The sequence below is a fragment of the Neltuma alba genome, unplaced genomic scaffold (assembly GCF_004799145.2).
Source record: "Neltuma alba isolate B1F8T4 unplaced genomic scaffold, ASM479914v2 tig00011952_pilon, whole genome shotgun sequence".
In the NCBI taxonomy this organism is placed as follows: Eukaryota; Viridiplantae; Streptophyta; class Magnoliopsida; order Fabales; family Fabaceae; genus Neltuma; species Neltuma alba.
Window position 1 is genome coordinate 126,529 of NW_021636531.1, and position 16,707 is coordinate 143,235.

The 16,707-nt window shown below is 34.9% G+C and overlaps 4 protein-coding genes across 4 annotated transcripts in view; 2 read left to right on the plus strand and 2 right to left on the minus strand.

The window, feature by feature from the left end:
* LOC114719776 (histone-lysine N-methyltransferase, H3 lysine-9 specific SUVH4) overlaps positions 1-3,982 on the minus strand; it is a 31,389-nt gene extending 27,407 nt beyond the window's left edge. Inside the window, exon 1 of the mRNA XM_028905306.1 lies at positions 3,977-3,982. The gene's annotated coding sequence lies outside the window, so the exon portion shown is untranslated. The remainder of the gene's footprint in view (positions 1-3,976) is intronic.
* On the plus strand, positions 1,604-3,304 carry LOC114719781 (cytochrome b-c1 complex subunit Rieske-4, mitochondrial-like). The gene is made up of 2 exons (XM_028905311.1): positions 1,604-1,781; positions 2,670-3,304. The coding sequence occupies exons 1-2, from the start codon at positions 1,604-1,606 to the stop codon at positions 3,302-3,304; spliced, it is 813 nt and encodes a 270-aa protein (XP_028761144.1).
* Positions 3,983-4,475: 493 nt separating the features above from the next.
* Positions 4,476-7,082, minus strand: LOC114719811 (phosphoinositide phosphatase SAC1-like). Its single transcript, XM_028905349.1, has one exon. The coding sequence runs from the start codon at positions 7,080-7,082 to the stop codon at positions 4,476-4,478; it is 2,607 nt and encodes an 868-aa protein (XP_028761182.1).
* A 3,228-nt stretch (positions 7,083-10,310) lies between these two features.
* LOC114719819 (uncharacterized) lies at positions 10,311-15,832 on the plus strand. The gene is made up of 15 exons (XM_028905359.1): positions 10,311-10,601; positions 10,984-11,078; positions 11,162-11,275; positions 11,526-11,630; positions 11,771-11,842; positions 12,440-12,552; positions 12,801-12,926; positions 13,521-13,589; positions 13,781-13,868; positions 13,984-14,055; positions 14,144-14,244; positions 14,718-14,835; positions 15,069-15,128; positions 15,267-15,377; positions 15,572-15,832. The coding sequence occupies exons 1-15, from the start codon at positions 10,508-10,510 to the stop codon at positions 15,683-15,685; spliced, it is 1,452 nt and encodes a 483-aa protein (XP_028761192.1). The 5' UTR covers positions 10,311-10,507; the 3' UTR covers positions 15,686-15,832.
* The last annotated feature ends 875 nt before the right edge of the window (positions 15,833-16,707 follow it).

Genomic DNA, 16,707 nt, shown 5'->3' on the forward strand with positions numbered 1-16,707 from the left:
CTTTTAAGTGTATCTAATACCCTAATTTTTTTATGAGGCGTTTAATACTCTAATTTTATTTTTAGTGCATCTTATACTTTAAAAACTAGAGTGTTGGATGTAACTATAAAAATAAGATTGAGGTGTTAGATGCACATAGAAAATAAGTTTAAGGTGTTGAATATATACTCTTCCGGTTTTTAATATAAGACCTAATTCTTGAGTTGGTTTTGGTCCTAAATATAAGAACTATTTCTCATATTTATCAATTTTCTCTAAATTACCCCTATGGATACTCCCTCAACCATAATCAAGTAGAAGAGGGAGAGGGGTATTAAGAAATATGATTATGGTGTTTTAAGAAAAATGTGTCACTTTTCTTATAATTAACTAACTTACTTAACTTCCTTAATCTAATCAAATTAGTTAAATAGGTCTTATATTAAGGACCGGAGGAGTATTAACCCAATAATATGTTGAAAAAAATAGTTCATACTCCTCTGGTTTTAAATGTAAAACCCTTATACTAGTGTGTATAAGGGTCTTACATTTAGGACTGGAGGAGTAATTTTTAAGTTCAAAAATTTAATCTGGATTTCTTTATACTGTCTGTCTTTAGTCTTTAATGTAAAAGTTAGTTAGAGGTTAAAATTAAGTTAAAATATAATATTTTAATTTATTTTATTTCACGTACTTAACATTTGTTTTCCAAACTATTCTTATCATAATTGTATGTATTAAAAGAGTTTTAATGCAAATAATTTAAAATGATATTTTAAGAAAACGAATATTTAAGCAATAGCTAATTTAAATAGTTTCTTTATATATCAAGGTAGAGTAGCAATGATTTTAAAATTTTAATATCTTTAATATTATATTAAATTAAAGCCTCGTTGGCGGAAAAAAAAAAAAGGCCTCAAAAAGGCCCTGGACCCGGAGCGCATGCAGCCAATCTCACGAGTACTGGCCTGCAGGGGATCATTTATTGTGGTGCTTGGTTGCAACTCTCTTCTTCTTCTCTCTCTCTCTCTGTTTTTTTTTTGGCAGAAGTTGGTTGTAACTTGTAACAAGAGATTTCGACAAAAAACACTTCTAACAGGTGATCGAATGCACGGGCCTCTAAAACCGGCCAATCTACTTGGATTTATTGTAATTCATGAATCGGAAATTTTTATTTTGAATTTTATTGTAGAAATAAAATTCATATAATAGACCTGGACCTTACATTTTTATTTTAAAATTTTATATTTCAAATAAAATAATTTTTATTATCATGTAGTCATATATTTTTAAAAAAATCATAAAAATTATATATCTATATTTACTCCCAGTCATTTATACTTATTTATCAATTTATAAATATAAAATATTTGTATTCGAAGAAATACAAATAATACATGGAGCGACCGGTATAATGCGATGGTCTAGAATTAACTAACTTCAAGGTTAATTTTCATTTATTCAAAAAAAAAGAAAGAAGAAGAATTAACTAACTTCCGTATTCGCAGTATCATTGCAAAGGCAGCGTTAGACTAGGCATTCGAAATACCTCTACGCTTCACGTCTGGTTCATGCAAACGCATAGGAACGATCAAACAAAGGAAGGCAGAATTGGAGGATCAAAATGATGAGGGTTGTTGCCAGGAGATTTTCTAGTCTCTCTTCCTGGTCATGGAGGCCCAACCAGGCCGTGACGTCGGCCGCCTTCGTCTCTCGAGCTCCTCCTTCGTGCGCCGACGGTAGATCCGCCTCCTGTTCCCGTCATTCGTATATCGGGTTCGACTCCCTCATTTCCTTCAGAGGTTAGGGTTTTCTTCATTTTACGCATTGTACTGTTTGCAGTTTCCGATATGCATTTTGTTTGATAACGTGATCTTGAAATCTCCACTGATTTGAGGCGTCCGATTAGGTGAAATGATTGATTTTCGCGTTTTTAATGGAACCGATATATGCTTAACATTGAAGCTGCACTTTGACGTACGTATAAGTTTTAATTAACGGGTGCATGCTGTCGCTTAATGCTTGTCAAATGTTTTAAATCTTGATCCATTGTCTTTTGATGAACGTATGAAACACGGATACTTAATTTTGTTTTTCTATGTTATGATCTTTTAAACAAGCTTGTTCTCATATTTCTAATAATTTTGTTTGCTATATTCTTCCATACCTTGTCCTTTCTCCTCCTCCTTCATAACTCCTAGCTACGTAGTCTCCATTTTTTGGGGCATCCCTAACCATGACATAGAATCAACAATTTAAAAAGTTTTAGCTGCTGTTGACTCAGGTGAATATTAAATACTCCTCCTGTCCTTAATATATGATCCAATTGTTGAGTTGATTTTGATTCTAAATATAAAACTCATTTCTCATATTTATTAATTTTTTTTAAATTACCCTTATGGATACTCCTTTAATCATAATTAAGTAGAAGAAGAAAAGGAGGTATTAAGAAAGATAATTATGGTATTTTAGGAAAAACGTATCACATTTCTTATAATTAACTAACTTACCTAACTTCCTTAATATAATCAAATTAGTTAAATGGGTCATATATTAAGGACTGGAGGAGTACTATGCATAGTCAGAAAGTGTAGGCATTTTCTTCTTCCACAAGCGCTTATTTTCCCAAACAGATTTTTGGATCTCTCTAATACTGGCACTACTAAATTACTCTGCCTGGCTTCTTTCAGGTTTTGCTTCTGAATCAGTGCAGGTTCATACAGAGGAAAACATTATTCCGGCAACTGTCGCAGCAACTAAAAATCCAACTTCAAAGATATTGTATGATGAATACAACCATGAGCGGCTTCCTCCAGGCGATCCAAGCAAGAGAGCATTCGCTTACTTTGTTCTAGCGGGTGGGAGGTTTGTGTATGCTTCTCTGGTTCGCCTTCTCATCCTCAAATTTGTGCTCTCCATGTCAGCGAGTAAGGATGTTCTCGCACTGGCTTCGCTTGAGGTAGATCTCTCGAGCATTGAGCCTGGCACTACTGTGACTGTGAAGTGGCGAGGGAAGCCAGTGTTCATACGGCGTCGTACAGATGGAGACATCAAGTTAGCTAACAATGTTGATGTTGGATCTCTTCGTGATCCCCAGGAGGATGCAGAGAGAGTGAAGAACCCAGAATGGCTTGTGGTGATTGGTGTCTGCACACATTTGGGTTGCATTCCCTTGCCAAATGCCGGTGACTTTGGTGGTTGGTTTTGCCCTTGCCATGGTTCACATTATGATATTTCTGGTAGAATCAGAAAGGGCCCTGCCCCTTACAATCTGGAAGTACCTACTTATACTTTCTTAAAAGAGGATAAGTTGCTGATTGGCTAAAATTTGTGAGCTACCTTCTAGTTAATTGATGAGATTTTTTTTCCCCCACGCATTTTCCCCTCTTTTTTTGATTTGTTGGGCAATGCTAGAACTTGCCATGGACTCCTTTTGTCTTCGAGTCCTAATGGGTCATGTTTATCAAGTGTTTATGGAACTTGGGAATATGGTAACAGTTAATGTTTGGCGAGATTAATCTTAATAATCACATGGCTCTTTGTCCGGAAAAACAAGTCGATTACAAGCATTCAAATTGATGACTACAGTTTTAATGCTCATCACCTTGATGAGTATTCTAAGCTCATCAGATCTGGATCGTCTATATCTGATTTGAACAGTCTATATTTATAACATTTAATTAATTAGTTTTAAATAAAAACTATTTTTTTAAAAAAATAATAGTTAAGAGATCATCTCTATTTTAGATTCTATAGATATTAAAATAATTATTTTGAATAAATAAAAACAAAAACAAACCAAATATAGACCTCATCAAAGTAATAAGTACCGAAACTGGTTATAAGAACTTGGTATTTTGCATCGTGTGCTGCATTTCAAAATTTGTCTTAGCTGAGTAAAATGCCTTAGAGCTAGTATATCTTCAGACTCAGCTTCCCCACAAAAAGCTTGGGAATTTGAATCGCTTGGATTCGCCGTGTCGGGTTTGAGGAACACATACGTTGAAGTGTTGAACTGAATTACTATATAGTGTCAAACATACCAAATTTCTAAGGGATCATATAACATGCAATGAAAAAAAATAAAAATAGTCATATCATTCAAACAGCCTGCCAAACATCTCGTGTGAAAATACAAGTGCTTGCTAACTATTGATTACTACTGAACGTAAACGTGATGTCCTTTGAAAGATTATGTATTTAGCTGGTCATCTGAACATGTTAAACAATTCGATTGACCTATTATTTATTCACTTATTTGGCTACTTATAAATTTTGTATCCCTGGTGCGAGTAGCATTACTTTCGTTTATCACCACAAATTATTTAATTTATTCAAACGGTTATCAAATTAATTTCAATCCAGTAAAATGAATACGCATACCATAAAGAGAAATAATTCACAAGAAAAGATCTTATAAATTCGGTGACATTGTTTCAGAATCAGAAGCAGTCTAGAATGCTTCAAAGCTATAATCTAATCATAACGGTTGAATACTACATCGACCCTCTTGTTGGTACCTTTTCTTTCCCAATTAACCAGCGTGTCAACCAGCTGTGATTTTCAGCAAGGAATTTACAAGATTTGGGAATAATTCCAAAGTCCTCACCAATTTGATCATACTCCTTGAGAGCTCGTTCCATTTCTGCAGCAATGGCAACATCATCAAGTTTAAGAGCATCAAATGATCCCATCCTTAAAACATCGGCATAATGTTTTTCCTTCTCAGGGTCATCAGCTTTAAAAGGTTCCAACTCAGGAATGTGACATAACGCAGCATAATGCTTATATATTTCACTGTTCTCATCAAAATCACGAAGAAGAGAACCCCCGTACCAACCATTCTCATTCTCTTCGTTAACTGAGGCCATTTCCTGGTATCTTCGCATAGTTTCTTCTTCATTCATATCACTGCTAGAAAAAAGCCAATCGAGATTATCAAAACCACTATCCTTCTTTCCAGCTTGGCATTTCTCGAAATCAGTTTCATGAGAAGTAGCTTTTCCCTCTGTGACACTCCCTTGATGGTTTCTCTGTCCAAAAATCCAATTTGCGCTTTTAAGCTGGATCTCAGCTGCATCAGGTGCAACCCCACTCTTTTTATAGCCGCCCCCCAGTGTCTGATCTGGTTCACTGGATATCCTCACGTCCCTAATTGCACCGCGTGTCTTCTCAATTAGCTTATCAAATGAAGTCAACTTTATGCGCGAGAAATCCTCTCTGCAGGCTGGGAGAGGTCTGAGAGGAGTTGTTCCAGCTATACCAGCTGGGTCTTTAGACCAGTTGTCCAAGATTTTTAGGTCGTTCCCAGCCCCAGATACATGAAGATGGTAATCTGATTCCAACTCCCACAAAGCGGGTTTTCCTTCCTGTGGCTGAAAGCAACCTAAGAACAAGTTTATTGCATCTTGTTTTTCCCCATCTGTGTACGTATTACAGTAATAACGCTTTAAAGATTTCAAAAACTCTCTTGATTGTGTTGTTGCTTTCCACTTTCCTGGTTGCTCTGGAAACACAGTATTGTGAGCTGCAGAACCACCATATTGCTCGGCCAGAGCATCTCCCATACTTCTATACATATCCATCAAAGCTGCAGCAATACTACTATCAGAATCCAAACATGAAACATCACTTAAACCCATTGCTTTAAGCTGGCATCCTAAAGCTTGAAGACCAAAAGCAAACTGTGCTATGTTAGTACGATCCAAGCAATCAATACAGTTGGTACGCATAACTCCGTTCTGAAAAAATGGTGAATGAAGACTGATTCCGTTGCTTGTTGGGTTGGTTTTGTCGGCCATTTTTTTGATGTTGCGCTTGCCACTGTAGTAGAAACCAGTCAAATCAATTGCTTCCCTTGCCACAGTACGTAAAACCCCCAAAATATTTCCATACTTATTTGGAGACTTGGTCTTTGAGAACTTGTGAAAGTCCCAGTGAATATATCTAAGCTCGTTTTCTTTGGGTAGAATTTGATTCAGATACCCAACAGCGTTAGCAAATTCTCGCCTTAATATCATTTCTCTTGGCCGTTTCTCAACCGTCTTAATCAGATTAAACACAATAATTGGATTGCCATATCTCTCCGCAAGGTCTTCAAAATGCAATTTTGTGGCCTCGTAGGTTGGATCATACCTCTGCAAGACGATGTCCGGCTTGGGACTGAATCTAGAAGTTTCTTGAGACCAGAAAAGTGGTACAGAGCCACGCATTTGCACAACAGAACTCATTTGTCCCTTGTAAGAACCAGCTTCTTCTTCAAGGATAATCTGCTCTGTCTCAACATCATTAGCAACCTTTCCCAGGTCATTGACTCCCCTCTTCAAATAGCGAGTCCCTGCAAAATATCTTGATCGTCTAGAAATCAATGAAATACTGAATTCCCTCCCAAAGATTGATAAGCGTGCCTGTTCAAAATAGCCATGAACTAGAGCTACTGTCCATATGCTGTTATTGCATATAGATCGTATTTCTCGTGTCAAATAATCATTCCAAACAAAAATGTTATCGTACGGCATCCCAGTCCTGGACAACACATTCTTCTGCAAACTCTGCATTATAGGGTAGGTATAACTATAGAAAAAGTCCTTCGTCAAATCAACACTGCATAAAAGCTTCTTGTACCTCAGTTCAGTTTTTGAGTGAGCTGCATCGGTTTGAACTGAGGCGTGTGGTATTGTTATCGTTTGGCTCTCCTGAATGCTGTATATTACATGACCACATAGAAGTCCAACTTGTTTGCGCTTAGTAATTAGAATCAAATAATACGATTCCAGAAACTTGACACACCCTGCAATACCATAAGCTTCGGTCACAAAAGTAAGGCCTCCTGTTGCTTTATTTCCATCAGCAATACGTCGTAGAAGATCATCGATTTCACGAGAAGAATACACCGCAGGGTCTTCGTCAATGTAGAGATCAGATGGCTCCAAACGGTCAAATTTCAAGACACGAAAGAACCTTCTGTTACGATCACTTCCGATCAAGTAAAATCTCGCTCTTGTCTCGTAAAGTCGGAACTTCTCTTGAACGTAAAATGCCATTTCCCCCAAGCTTGGAATGGGAGGTGGCAATTCGGATTTTAGATCCTCCGATTTTTTCATTGAATAATGTACAATGGCTTTTGAAATTAACAATCCGCTGATAGCCAAATAAGTTTAAAATTGAAGTTGTGAGGAGATGATGATCAGATTTTGTGTATCTACGAGAATGATGCATGATGGATATTGATAATCATAATCAATATCCATATTCCTAGTCATTTTATATAGAAAGAGATATTAAACTAGGTCAATGGATCCGTATTTCTTGTTTATTTACCGGCCAATTATCTGGTTTGTAGTTTAACTCTTTTCTTTTAAATATATTATTTGATTCATTTTAATATTTAATCCTTGCTATCTTTCTCGATGAATTAAATAGCTATATTTTAATAAGTGCTTATTTAGTTTACTCATAATTATAATTATTTTCAATTTACATTTTCAGATGAATTTTTGAATTTGATTTAAATTTTAGCGTTCATCCTTAGTTTGAACGGATGTGGGTACATATATGGTAGGTGGTTGTCGAAAAAAAAGAAAGATTATGATTATTTTGAAATAGATTATTGTTGTTGGATTTGTATGTATAACGCAATACTAAAATAAATAGCCTAGGAAACTCAATCACTGATAATAATTTTTTTTTGACAAAATTCACTGATAATAATTTTGAGTGCATAGGATAATATTGAAAAGATTTGTGAATTCGTTGAATCTCGCTTTATTATCATACCATCAAAATCCAAGATACTTTAACATAAACAAAAAATCAAAGATACTTTGTATCCAATTATCTTGACAAATTTATCGTGGAGAAGAAATCATTCATGAACAAGGCATACAATATATAATAATGTTCACCCGAAAATAAAAAATTTAATGAATTATTACAAAAAAAAAAGTAAAATAAAATTAATGATTGCTAACTATACGTGATACTTTAACTGTTGTGCTGCTAAACTGTGTCAAGGCCTCGACTGCTGGCCCCCAAAAAGAAAAAGAAAATAAATCTTGATGCATGATTTTGTATTAAGTATAATTACCTATTCGATTTCGGTCGGGCCAATATTATTTATTGTGATCATTATGTAATTTTTAATAAATTGTACTTCCTTGTTTTATATTTATTAAGACTTCCCCTCTTATTTTATATGCGCTCCGTATATGCTATTGACCAAGTACACAGGACAACGTACGAGCTGAAGTTGAAAGTGAATTATGCTATACTACCTATTATTTCAATGTACACGAGCTCGTGTACAGCAAAAATATAAAATATTGATAAACAAAAATATAGAAAAATCAAAATCTATAAGTAACTGCAACAATCACAATAAATATAATTGGATGAACCTAAATAATACATGGAACTATGTTCAGCCAAATAAACTTTAAGTACATGAACAAAAAGGATTACGCGTGTAACTCCTTATCGATATTATTCATGTACCTGTCTTCTTGTCTAAATTACTATACTTGAATTTTGACAAAAATTACATTTTTATTCTATGGTTATAGACTTGTATTACCTCCTGTGTTTTTTAAAATAAGAGTTAATTTGATATTCAATTTAGTTTTAAGTATAAGAGCTAAATACACTTTATCTCTCATATTTATCCACTACCTCTACTCATTAATATAAGAACTCGTTTGACTTTTATTTTGGTTATAAATATAATATTCTAATTCATTTTGTCTCTCATATTTATTTATTTATTTCTAAGATAGTTCTTATAATAATAGTAGTTCTCGCTAATACACGTGATTAGTAAGGATATTTCAAGAAAAACAACATCTATTTATTACAAATAACTAATTTAACTGATTTTCTTAATCTACTCAAATTAATCAACTAGTTCTTATATTAAAAATCGGGAAAATATTCTTTTACAAAATAGTTATTGTAGTAGTTGCACATGTTAAAAATTCTGTTAAATAATAGTTCTAGCTAATACATATTACTAGCAATAGTATTTTAGGAAATATAACACCTATTTATTACAAATAACTAACTTAACAAATTTTCTAAATTTACTCAAATTAATCAACTAGTTCTCATTAGGTTTGTGGATGAGAAGTATTTTCACACCTTTTGAAAATTGTTACGGCCAGGGGGGGAACATTGACATTAACAAATAGCGATAGAAATTTATAAGATCTCCTACTTCAATTACTCATTTTTTTGAAAAAAAAAAATATTTGGTTTTTAAATTAAAGTCTTCGAATTTTCAGATTAATTCATAGTAAGTTTGGATACCTGGGCAGAAGTTTCTTAATATGGAGAATCGGTCCAAAGTTCACAAGAAACTAACCACATACAATTTTTGAATTTTTGGGGATCAATTAACTGATATTATACAATAGGACGATGTCGGTGGCAGTGGCGATGACGATGATAATATCATATAGGATGCATAAGAACATTAACATTGCATTGGATTAAATTAAAAATAAAAATATTTCATAATTTATTACTTGTTAAAATGACAAATTAAAAGAAAGAGTCTCAGTATTAAGAAAATATATGTTTGGCATGTTTTGAATGCAACAATACTCAATATAACAGAAGTAGTTTCCATCAAATTTACAGCTAATATCTTTTTTTCCCCAACAAAAATTAGAGTTCATATAGCACAATTAGAGATAACAGTAACTAACAAGAAGTCTCATTGCCTGTTACAACATAAATGAATATCATGGCTTATCCAGGGGAAAATTAATAAATTATGGAATATGCGTTTATGGGCTTGCCTGAGAACTAATTTTGGAATTATCGAGGTTTGCCCCAAAAGTCCTTCTTGACCAGCCCAGTTCCTATTCTATCTCCACGTCACATCCAATCCCATGGGGTTCATCTTCAAAAAAGTTCCAAAATCGAAAAACAACGGCAATTGGGTTCAGGGGAAGGACTAGTCTTTTAAAATGGGGTAAACTAAAGTTAAATTTCTTATGGGAAAGGTATTTATATTTAATACCTCACAGTATTTTAAATAATTTTTTAAAAATATAAGTATCATCCTATATTAGAAATAATATGAATATGCCGATAAGATACATATATTTTAGTTTAAAAAAGTGCAAAAAAAAAAAAAAACTGTGAGGCCCCTTTAAAATTTGCAATTTAAAAAAATTTTAAACTATCTCCTCCCCAGCTCTTGCTTTTTGACACACTCCTTCCCGCGATTCGGACGTTTCATTTGGTAACGACCAACAATTGGTGGCCATCTGAAGAAAATTTCCCTCCGTAAAAATCGAAGCTACGTCTTCCCCTGAACGCAGTGATCGCGTAATAGAAAGTAGAAATGGGATAATTCTTTCCTGTTCTGTGCTTCCAAGTGATTTTGCATTATTGACAATTCTGCATTGCATGTGGAGTAACCACCCGTCTAATTTAGGTACGAACGATCATTCCCAATTTACCGTAGAAGAAAAACAAACCCTTCAATTGAAGCCTTCAAGATTAGATTGCTACTGCTGCTTAAGCAATGGTTAAAAAGAAGGATGTCATTCGTTTAGAGCGCGAATCCGTCATTCGAATTCTGAAGCCAAGGCTTATTATGACATTGGCCAACCTTATTGGTACAGACTTCGAATCTTCTTCTCTTTGTAACATGCATAAAACTCTGGGCGTTATTGTATTGCGGGACTCTGTAATATAGAAGTATGGCACTGGTCTTAGTGACATTCAAATTTGTTGGAATAAAGCCGAGATCTGTTGAATGATATCTCTAGAAATAAATCTGTAAATGGACATCATGTATGAAATACGCTTGCCCCTTTCCTTTCATCATTTCAGTCTGAGATGGTCATTTCCTTCATAAACAAATAGCGAGGAGGGATTTCTCTTACATAGCATTTCCTTTCATCTAGTTGAATTATTTGGTACTGTTATGGAGTATAAAGTTTGCAGTTCGAGTTTATATGAGCCAGCATGGACTTGAGTTTTTTTAGTACTCTGCAGAAAAAAGTTCGGACCGAGCCGAGTTTTTGAAGCTTTGCAAACGAGTAGAGTACACCATACGAGCTTGGTACCTTCTACACTTTGAGGAAATGATGGTATCCATGTATTCTTTATCTCCTCAAGATATAGCTATGCAAAAGATACATTGAGGAGGAGGCTGACTGTTTTATTCCTCCAGCAACTCTACGCCCTTGTTGACCCTGTTCACGGGGCACAGAACTTGGAACAACAGAAATTGACCGACACAGAAATTGATGTATTTGAACAGAAGTTCTTATCATTAATGTTTCAGGTATTGTGTCACTGCATGAACATGGACATTCCGTTAAAAATTGTAACGATGATTTGTGATAATAATGGAACCATGAAAAAAGAAAAAGGCAAAGTACAACTTATTGCCGGTCTTCGCGATTGCTCTCGATTCTAAATTGCTGCATTTATGTTTCAGGGCCGCGTGAAGCAGAGCCCTTCATATGTATTTAAATATTTGTCCCTTATGGTATCTTGAGATTGCTTTATCCTTTTTCATTTTTTCCCCGCAGGTCATGCACAAAAGTAACTTTAAGATAGCAACTGATGAAGAGATTGAAGTTGCTGCTGCTGGGCAGTATCGTCTACATCTTCCCATTACTGTTGATGAATCTAAGGTTTTTTACATATACTTTTATGGTGGTTGCATTCTCGATTATTGTAAGCATAATATCCCTGCATATAACGGCTGGAGTTACTGGGGAGGTTTGATTGTGATTTTAGTATTTGTTGATGTGTGCCTTTTAATTGAATCTAGCTTGACAAGAAGCTTTTGAAGAGATATTTTGAGGAGCATCAATATGAGAACGCTCCGGAATATGCAGATAAGGTACGGCTTTAAATATGATAAAAGTAGTAACAATTGTTAGTGGCAACAATGATTGGCTTCATGAAATAGGTTATTTATCTGGGTTTGAGAATTTGGTTTGTTTTCTGGATTGTGAGGGCTGTGTAAGACGCGTCAAAGATATAGAAGCAGCTTATTTGTCAATTTCATTGCGAGCATGGGAATGAATGGTAATCTGGATTGCATCACCATTGAAAGCTCTTTGGTTGGCTTTTGATGTGGGCTCACGGTGATAATCATCACCAACAGGATGGTAATCCAGATTCATAGGTCCTCCCATGTCAATCCTTATTACCATATTTTACCACCTATTACCACCGCCTTATTCCAAAAATACCCTCCATTGTGCTTCCAGTCGAGCCCCCGACTTACCCCTTCCTCAATCGCTATAGGAAATCATCTGGCTTTTATTACTTCTTTTTTATAACAGCTTTCATTACTTCTTCTTCTTCTTTTTGCACTGTATGCGGAGCTCTCCCTCCATTCTCTCTCTCTCTCTCTCACTTAAACTAATTCATGTTGTTCTTTTGTTCATCCCTTTAACAACCATAACAGGCTAATGCCTCTTAGTTTTTCTAGTACGTTATCTTTAGACGCGGCATTGGAATTGATCGGATGACTGACTTCTTTTTGTTGGAGAAATTGGACATGCTCATTGCTCGTGGTTGGCGATATCTGTTAAGAAAAACTAGGTGAGCAAAAGATTATGGAAATCTTTTCAATTAAACTGAAGTTGTTTGTTAACTACAATAATAATCCGATGTGAGAAGTCATAATTTTGCCTCAGCTCAATTTTTTAAGTCTTTAAAAATGTGATGTACAGATATCCACTATTTAACTTTTCCTTCTTTTGCCTGAACAAATACAGTTATTATCGTTGACCCTGCATATTGTACTTAGGTCTTCTTCAAGAAATCTTTTCAAACTACGTAGCTTGCAGGTTGGGAAGGATTTTGTCTAGAAGGCCACCGAAACGTCACAAGAAAGAGAATAAGAACCACATTCCGGACATAGATTCGGATGATTTATATGTTGAACGCATACGTCTTGAGAATATGGAGCTAAGGTCTTGTCACATCTGTTTATGTACTATTGCTATTGATGTTATCTTTCCCAGTTATATATTACTGTTTTCTTTGTGGTGTTGGGCTAGGATTCTTCGTAGTGCATTCACTTGACATTCTTAATCATAAATAAATGGCATTACATGCTTATCTACTGCATCCTATTGATGTACGTAAACTACCTTTCCCAGTAATTTAAATTTAAATAATGCTATCTGTTGGTGATGGTCAGAATGTGTGAATCCTGAGTTTTTGGCTGTGCTCGTTAAGTACTCTGGAATTTCTTTCACGTTGATTCAATCTTTTCTGCTAGTCATGCGCCACTGTTCTTTAAGTATAAGCTTTTAAGCTCAAGTGCTGGTTCTTTATGGCATGGGGTTTGTTATCTAGATTCACTTATAGATTCAGAAAATTGGAAGAAGAAAAAAAAGACTGGGAGTTACATATTTATTCAGCACAAATCTAATTGCCCAGCATGCATAGTGTGCTTCGTTATCACCGTCAGTACTAGGCTCATTCATCTAAGCCGCATAAACCTTTCTAATTGAGTATTTGACTTTCTGGCCACTCAAGGAATTATTTGCTGCAATTGCCAGTTTAAAAAGTTTGCTGAGCAAGACTACGATTCAAGAACCTACCTTTGACAGGATAATTGTTGTCTACAGGTAATTCTCCCTCTATATTCCCCCTTTCCATTTTGGTGAAAAAGCCTATATTGCTATCATTAGAGAGATGACGAATGATTAGTTCCTGTCAAAAATCTCTTGTAAAGCTGATTCGTTAGTTATGCTTGATATTCATAAGATTCTGCAGAAGAAACACCGTGAACTTAAATTATAAGGAAAATGAATTTCAGGAGAGCCAGTACCAGAGGAAAAAAAGATCGCAGTATATTTGTGAAGCATTTTAAAAACATTCCAATGGCTGATATGGAAATTGTTCTTGTGAGTTGCCTCATTTAATTCTTCTGTGTTATCTCTGTGGTTCATAGACCTGTCTCTTACCTTTTACCACAATGCATGCAAGTGTGACTGGTGACGGATCTTTTTTAATTGACAGCCGGAAAAGAAAAACCCTGGATTGACTCCAATGGATTGGGTCAAGTTTCTTGGAACTGCTTTAGTTGGTCTGGTTAGTTTACCAAGTATTTACACTGAGCTGTTCCTTTCTTAAGCCCATCTTTGCTCTAGTGCAATTACTGTGGTTGTTTTCTTTGCAGGTTGCTGTCATTAGCTCTCTTGAAATGCCTAAAGCTGATTTGTGGTTCCTTATTGCTTTTCTCTCGGCACTAGTTGGTTATCTTGCCAAGACATACTTCACGTAAATGATGCTAGCTCCCTACTTCATTGAAAATTCCAAATCGTGCCATCAGTTGACTTAAATTTGATTATCTTTATGATGGATAGAGTAATTTTCTTTTAAAGAGTTTACTTTTGTTGTGTTTTAAGCCATTAAATATATTTTCAGATTGAAGGATTATAAATTAAAAAAACTAAATTAAGAACCTCGAAATGCGTAGCCTTCCCAAAAGTATGGTTCTTAGCATTCTAAAAAGAGCTTTCTGCTTGTTCACCTTTTATCAAGTTTTCCTTTTTTAATTCTCTATGGGTGACATAGGAACTCTAAAGTCCAGTTGGGCAATTTTCTTGGTACAGATTCATGGTTTGACTTGTTCATAGCTATTATGCTCATTAAATATCTTTCGCTTTCGATGATTTTGTAGTGGTAAGAAGTAAATGCCGTTGATCAATGCTTTTATTTTAACCTGGTTGACTAATACACTTTAACCTTAGGTTCCAACAAAATTTAACTCTTTACCAGAACTTGATTACTCAGTCAATGTATGACAGACAACTTGATAGTGGAAAGGGTACCCTTCTCCACTTGTGCGATGATGTCATTCAACAAGAAGTAAGTGCTCTGCGTCATTATATGCATTTTTCCTTTCCAATTAATTGCTAGTCATGATTTTATTCCTCACTTGACCACTTTTTGGAGGTATAATTCTAGTGTTTAGTTGGTGATTAGTATTGAAAAGCAAATGTCTTAAGACTGTTGGAATATCAACTGGATACAGCATACTGCTGCTAGCTGTTATTGAGTATTACATCGCTGTATTTAAGCTATGCACTATTTATGTAAAGGTCAAAGAGGTGATAGTCTCGTTCTTTATTCTGATGGAGCAAGGGAAAGTTACAAGACAGGTATAAAAATCAATGCAAGATTTTAACAATTCTGTTTTATTTTCCTTCTCTATTTTATAATGACAATTTCTCATTAGCCAAGAAAACAAGGGTTTTTTTAAGCCTTAATGATGTTACCTGTCTGGTTTTATGAAGCAGGATCTGGATACAGCGTGTGAGGATCTTTTAAAAGATGAGTTTGGAGAGAGCTGTAATTTTGACGTGGATGATGCAGTCAAGAAATTAGAGAAGCTGGGAATTGTTACCCGGGTGAGATGCCTCGCAGTTTTCTTCCTATTCCAATCCTGACATATAATGAATTATCTTGGAAAAACTTACATGAGTGATAAAATGATCAAGAAAATCGTAAACAGATGTTGATTAATTGATTTACTAAATTTACTTCAGAATTTATTGTTGCTGACTGATTTTCTGTTCTGAGTGGAATCTTACCGTTAATTCAGGATTCCATTGGACGATATCAATGTGTTGGGTTGAGACGTGCTAATGAAATTATTGGCACTACCACTGAAGAGTTAGTAATGAAGGTAAGAGATGGAACCAATGAACCTGCCTAATTATAGTGTTGTGACAAGAAGGTTCTGTGTATTTTTGTGGGTTTGTGATGTAATAAGATGTTACGAAATTGGTTTGCATGGAAGTCAGTCAATTGTTGCCTTCAATTGTTATGTAAGAATATTATGTCATCTTTTCCCTCCTTCTAATTCAATTTTTGATGAACCGTTTTTAAACTTTCTTCAATTGTTTTCTAGAAGTTTAATATTTCTCCGATCCTAAATATAAGACCCATTTTATAGTGTAAATTACACTACAAAATAGGTCTTATATTTAAGATCGGAAGAAGTATTATGCATTGATGTAATTAATGGAGCAATCGGAGGTTACCTTAATTATCTGGTGTTGAACCATTTTCAGATCAACAAAGCAAAAATTTGTCACAGGCATTACACTCCAATGTTTAGTCAATGTCAAGTCAAATTAGACTCAAGTCAAATTTGAAAAAAAGTAAGTTATTGTAATCGGAATTTATATTTAAATATTTAAAAAAAAAAAACAAAAGAGTTTTGGACTTGGGTCGTCAATTGTCCCCACAAATTTCAACCCCGCTTGGAGCATTTCGGTAATTGAAAGAGACATGATTTCCTCCAAGACGGTCCCCCCCGGGGGGAGTAGATTGATAGTACAAAACGTTATTCGATCATTTGTTATAACTCATGCTACCTCCTATTCTAATTATAAGATTTTGTTTATAATTAGAACAGAAAATAGTATTAATCAAATAAATTGTTAACAGATTTTGTTTATAATTAGAACCGGAGGTAGTACTAATCAAATAAATTGTTAACGTAACAATTTTATTTATATATACTCCCACGCCAGTAAGTTTGTTGTTGTTATTATACTCCGAAATAGGCACACGTGCCCTCAATATTATTGTAATAGAGGGGGGTCTCTGCGCCCGCTGTGTTATTTCTTTCCCATTTGCAGAATGTGAAGCTGTGAATCCGTAGCTAAGAAAAAGAAAAGCACTCTGGCTGGCTTCTTTTTTCTGGCCAATTTCAGTTTTTTATTTTTATTA

Coding starts and splice junctions, on each gene's coding strand:
- LOC114719819 (XM_028905359.1), top strand. CDS start 10,508: ATGGTTAAAAAGAAGGATGTCATTCGTTTAGAGCGCGAATCCGTCATT. Junction 11,631..11,770: donor TTACTGTTGATGAATCTAAG/GTTTTTTACATA, acceptor AATTGAATCTAG/CTTGACAAGAAGCTTTTGAA. Junction 11,843..12,439: donor CTCCGGAATATGCAGATAAG/GTACGGCTTTAA, acceptor TAGTTTTTCTAG/TACGTTATCTTTAGACGCGG.
- LOC114719781 (XM_028905311.1), top strand. CDS start 1,604: ATGATGAGGGTTGTTGCCAGGAGATTTTCTAGTCTCTCTTCCTGGTCA. Junction 1,782..2,669: donor CTCCCTCATTTCCTTCAGAG/GTTAGGGTTTTC, acceptor GGCTTCTTTCAG/GTTTTGCTTCTGAATCAGTG.
- LOC114719811 (XM_028905349.1), bottom strand. CDS start 7,082: ATGAAAAAATCGGAGGATCTAAAATCCGAATTGCCACCTCCCATTCCA.